At 37.4% G+C, this 6,010-nt stretch overlaps 1 protein-coding gene across 1 annotated transcript; it reads left to right on the forward strand.

Moving 5' to 3' along the window:
* The first annotated feature begins 1,127 nt into the window (after positions 1-1,127).
* On the forward strand, positions 1,128-4,481 carry LOC123684224 (chorion class CA protein ERA.5-like). The gene is made up of 2 exons (XM_045623400.1): positions 1,128-1,295; positions 3,815-4,481. The coding sequence occupies exons 1-2, from the start codon at positions 1,284-1,286 to the stop codon at positions 4,310-4,312; spliced, it is 510 nt and encodes a 169-aa protein (XP_045479356.1). The 5' UTR covers positions 1,128-1,283; the 3' UTR covers positions 4,313-4,481.
* Positions 4,482-6,010: the final 1,529 nt, after the last annotated feature.

A 6,010-nucleotide genomic window follows, 5' to 3' on the forward strand; every position in this document is an offset into this window, starting at 1 on the left:
TTTGATAATGAAAACACCTGTCACATGTAAAGTAATTAGATATTTAAATTTCTATGGTCATAGAGTATTATTGCTAGTCTGTCTGGAAACAGATCGAATGAATTTGACCCTACGTATAACATAAATTCATAAAATCTCGAATAACTCTTGAATTATTGAATTTGGGAGCATAATCATGTTCGGTCACTACCCTTATTTTTTATCGTAGAATCCAACGAAGTCACAAAAAATAGGGTTCTAATTTGAAAATCGAAATTATGATCAAATTTTGTTCACAATTTTTGGCACAATATTTGAAACACCCTGTGATGATATTCTTCAAATTCAAGATATGCACGATATTCCTACATCATTCTAGTTTGAGAAAATGAATTGAGTATACTCATATGATATTCACAGTAAAAATAATTCACGTAATAGTGACTATGGAAATTCTCTCTTTTTTTCGGTTTTTCCTTAATATTTTCAAAACTATGAGGACTAACGCAATAATTTCAGGGAAGAGTAATTTAAAATGGAAATCTTGATAATATCTAATACATAAAATGAAAAAAAAAGTTTTTTTTGAAATTTTTTTTTCAATTCTTGTATAACCGGAAGTGCTGGAACTTCGAAAATAGTTTAGCTGAATAGGGCATCATAAACAATGTCATATTCCGAATTTTCAGATTTCAAATCGGCCCTGTTCTCCAGAAACGTTTAATAGGCCGTCGAACTTGAAGCACCCTGTAGATAGAAGTAAAGTAATTTTTAGATTACCCCCGAAGAAAAAAATGAACTACGCCCTTGTTTCACGGGAATGTATCAACCACAGAACAATAAAAATTAAACCGAGCATTCAATGAAGAATGCCAAACCTCAGGAAGGTCTACCCCCACGATTTCCTGATGAGTGATAGCATTTCGAATGATGGGGAAATAACAGTTTTTCATATTCAAAGATCCATGATCTGGCTGACGCCTATCTGTAACAATTTCCTCATGCAATTACTCTCACTGATACCATACGCAGACATTGAAAAGTCAAGGTGAACGCCAATCTATGCTATATTCAAATGCAAAGATTTATGCATTGATCCGAATGCATAACGCATAATAAATAATACAATATCAACCCTTTTCCATACCAAATATGAAAAAGTAATTTTCTATTATAAGAACTAGTACAAATTTTTTTCATTGCATTGATACTATTATCACTTGAAGGTCAAGATCTTTCTTGATATAAATAGGGCAACTAAATGTCTAGGTGGTAGTCTAGTTCGGTACTTTAGGCCTATCAACATGAACGCTTTAGTAAGTAATTCAAAAATCTCTATTTTCTCCAGTTTACTTTGAATCTCAGGAATACCTCGATATATAAAAGCTGCAAATATTTTTATACGGACACCAACTTCAAGCTTAGCTTTCAGCTCGGTGGGATTATGAAGTTTGACAAAATTCGAAGCCCACGTTATCAACATCAGTGAAATTGTATCACCTCTTCTTCTTCTTTTAGTGCTTCCTCTAGTAAAGATTGGCCTCAACCGTGGAAAATTCGTCCCTCTTTTTAGCGGTGTCAACATGCCTGACCAGTATCTTATATTCTTCATCCAGGAGTGTTGTATCCCTAAAGTTCCTCGTTCTCCCATTATTTTGCCCTATATGATCAACTGGATCTATGAATACTGATCACCCCTCAACATTTATTCGTAAGAGTCAGTTTTCCACCTTTTTATTTGTGTTAAAAACTATCTATCTGCATCAACACTGTCCAGCACTTTCTTGTTCGACACTTTATACGTTCGAGAAGTCCTAATAACAGTGGCGACGCTATTTTTCAAAAACAGGGGTGGCCAAGGATGGGCCGGATTTTTTTGGGATGTCCAAAGATAAAGTGAAATTATAGTTCAGCTAATCTTTTAATTATTTTATGCTTAGTATGTCAAATTTTAAGGGGGCCCGGGCCCCCCTAGACTCCCCCTAGCGTCGTCCAGCGAAATACCCACATTTCAAATTCTTCGATTTTCCTCAGAGTTTCCAACTTGCCTGTACAGGCTTCCATCTCTTTTAAAAGAACAGAGTATTCAATATAACCTTCAAACATTCGAAGATTTCATCTCCAAGGATGCATTACTCAATAGTCCCTTCATTCGCTCAAATGCTGATCTAGCATACTCTATTCTTGATCTTATTCGAATGCTGGATGTAGAATGTCACTTTTTGAACCTTCTGTTTACTTATTCTATGCACTGGCCCTCTAAAACTATGTTGGCTATATTATGTTAGACCTAAATGTCGATTTTCACTTACGTCATATTTCAGAGTCCTAACTAGAAAAACTAAATATCCTGGCATATTCTCTCGAATACATAAGCGTACAACTTTGCAGCCGCCGTTTTTTTTTTCGGAATTCGAGGCTTTATTGTAAAAAAACTGGTTATACATATTTGATTCAAAGTATTGTCTATATCTATATGTCTATCGCTGGCCACTACTTTCTCCCATATTTCAGACAGCGTACGAATCCCGCGTTGAAAAAACTGGTCATCTTTTGAAGCGATCCATGAATCGATCCAATTTTTTACTTCTTCATAAGACCGGAAGTGCTGGTCAGCCAGGCCGTGTGCCATTGATCGAAACAAGAGATATTGCGGTTGGATTGGACTTCACATTTAAACGTTTCCAAGCATGTCATGACCACTTTTGCAACATGGGGTCGAGCATTGTCATCCTGTAAAACCACTTTATCATGTCTCTCATTGTATTACGGCCGTTTGTCTTTCAATGCTCGGCTCAAACGCATCAATTGCGTTCGATAACAATCACCTGCAATTGTTTTAGTCGGTTTCAACAACACATAATACACTAAGTACGCCGAGCATGACCTTGGAACCGTGAATATTCGGTTTGGCCTTCGACGTGAAAGCATGGCCGGGATATCTCTATGATCTTCTGCGCTTGGGATTATCGTAATGAACCTATTTTTCATCTCCAGTCACAATGCGATGCAGAAATCCTTTCCGTCTTTGCTTTGCAAGCAGCTGTTTACAAGCAAACAAACGCCGTTCAACTTCTCTCGGCTTCAACTCGTACGGCACCCAATTTCCTTGTTTCTGAATCATTTCCATGACTTTCAGGCGTTTTGAAATGACTTGTTGCGTCACTCCCAATGATCCTGTCAATTCTTGTTGCGTTTGATAAGACTTTTGATCAAGTAATACCTCCAATTCTGCATCTTCGAATATCTTCTCTCTTCTGCTGGTCTTCGACGTCGAAATCTTCTTTTCTTCTTGAAGCGTTGAAGCCACTCTCGGCATGTTCTTTCACTCACAATAGATATTTGAGAGCATTCGATGAGCCTCAGCCGAAGTTTTCTTCATATTAAAGCAGAAAATTAAAACCACCCGCAAATAAATATAATTTGGCACGTAAGCTGGCATGTTTAATCGAGAATAACTTTATGATGCAGACACAAATCGACTAATATTTCGATGGCGTTATGTTTAAAAATACCTAAGCTTATTGTATGACATCTACGATCTATTTATTTCGACTACCACTTACCGCTACAGACAAATATTGCAAAACGGCGGAAGCAAAGTTGTACACCAATAAATTCTCTCGTTTCTATAATTCTCAGAGTTTCCGAAGATTGTACCTTTTCAATAGTTTCCTGACTATTCGATTTTCATTTTTTGTGTGTATTTTCTGCTGTTTTAATCGTTGTTAGTCGAGACGGAAACATCAAACAATTCAAAGATCATGAAAATCAATGCAAGCGTTCTTGAGTAACAATTCTACAATATGTCTTATAAATCCAATTCTTCCTGCAGATCCTCGCCACCTTCGCCTGCCTGGCAGTAGCCTCCGCCTCCCCATCAGGCCTAGGAGCTGTTATAGCAGGACCAGCAGGAATTGTATCAGGACACGCCATTCCCGGTGCCATCGGCCTTGGTGGTATTGGTGCTCTTGGTGGAGTTGGTCTAGGATTAGGAGCTGGACTCGTAGCCCCTCATGCAGGAGCAGTCATCGCAGGACCTTCCGCTGTTGTTGCAGGAGCAGGTCTAGCTGGACCTGTTGCCGTAGCAGCACCAGCTCTCGCTGTTGGAGGAGTAGGAGCCATCACCGCTGGAGGTGGCGCCATCTCCGCCACTGGACACGGAGCTGCCGTCAGAGGACCACCAACTGCCCCAGTTGTTGTATCTGGACCCTCAGGAACTGTAGCTGCTGATGGTCTCTGGGGACCAACCGCAAACATTGGAGGACCTGGCGCTCTTGGAGCTATTGGACATGGAATCATCGGTCATGGAGCCATCGCCCATTTGGGTTGAGTGTTCGGAAGATCCCTGTAAATACGTCTTGCCACCTACATGAAATTTTCCATAACTACATTCTACCTTCATCTGATCAAAATGATCATTGTCATTTTTATTCATCATTATCCTGCATGTCTGTGTGTGTTGTTCTATGTGTTTATTGAATAAAATATTTACACACCAAGTCGTTTATATTTCAAGTATTAAACTTATAAATCACAGATTCTGATGCGCCAATATGAGAACTATTCAAATTCCATTATAAGAGAGTAATAAAGGAAGAAGAAATTCAACCAGTTGAATTTTGGTGGTTTCACTAGTGACTTATTTCAATTATGTCCATCTATCAAGAAGACATATTTATGCATGACATATCGAAAAGTGGCATATAAGCGTTGAGAATAAGACTAAATGGTCGATTAGCTACAAAATAACACTTCATGAGTATTTTGAATTTGAACAACCTTTTTCACATCTACCTGTTGTGTTCCCCAACACAATATACGTGATGAAGTCGAATTAAGAAAACGCATCCGCAATTCGGCTTCATCACGTATGGATGTTGCGTATACTTTGTCTTTTAGGCAGCCCCAATATTAAAAGTCCAGAGGATTTAGGTCTTCATGTACTCATCCTTGGTACAGGAAGACTCGTCGCTCCAAATGATCTTATTAAAAAAATCTGGATCTGCATGATGTTTTCGCAAAATTTGCCGGCAAAATTGAATTTCGTTGAAGTCAATAATTATGCGAGTAATATTTCCGCACGTAAATAATTGCCATTGTTCACTAAGTAATGCAATATCGAAGATTTCTTAACAGAATTGACAAACTTGATTTTGTCAGAAACGTATCCATTTGGATAAAAACAGCCATATCTTTTTTCTTTGAATAACAAATGACTTGTGTGATACCTTTTTGAAATCACTATAAAATAGACAATTTATTGGTGTAATGTGCAGCAGTAGCTCGGTACATTTTGGTTCCACTACGATGGGCTAAACTTCATGAACAAAATAATCCACTACCAAAATTTCCAATAAAAATAAAACGTTCGGAAGATATTTTTAATGTAAACGTTAAAATCATTCTTTAGCAATATTTTACTGAAAAAATTAACCAAAAAGATGTAAAATTGTACCAACCGTAAGGACAAAACTATTGAAAGTGGCAAAAATTCATTATTTTCTAAAAAAAAATATCTCGAAAACGGTAAGACTTTTATAATGGAAATTTCATCGTAGCAGGTGGGGTATCCTTTGATCTACATTCTCCCTCGGTTTGACGTGGTCTCCACGAGATACCCTGTATATCAAATTGACAGCAAACTTTTTTAAAAATGTTCAACGTACTGAGTTAAACTATTTTCCTATTGAGAATGAATCATTATAAAACAATATCAATTATCTTTATTATCTATCATTATAAACAGTACATATCATGAAATGAAACTATAGTAACTGAAATCTAATCTATTCACCACCCATCATCTTGTAATTGAATGATGTGTAGGTTAACGAAAGGACGGCGCACATTTCCAATAACAGTTATCACCGCAAAAACCAATAGGAATGTCAATTGAATGGACTCCACCCTTTTCTAGAGGACCACAGTAAAAAATTCTGAGGTTTATCGCTATTCATAAAAGAACGCAATCCTTTCCCTTTTGTTTACGTGTGTTTGTTAACTGTTTTGTGCATTCTGGATTTCGTCA

This window comes from Harmonia axyridis, chromosome 7 (assembly GCF_914767665.1).
Source record: "Harmonia axyridis chromosome 7, icHarAxyr1.1, whole genome shotgun sequence".
Classification (NCBI taxonomy): Eukaryota; Metazoa; Arthropoda; class Insecta; order Coleoptera; family Coccinellidae; genus Harmonia; species Harmonia axyridis.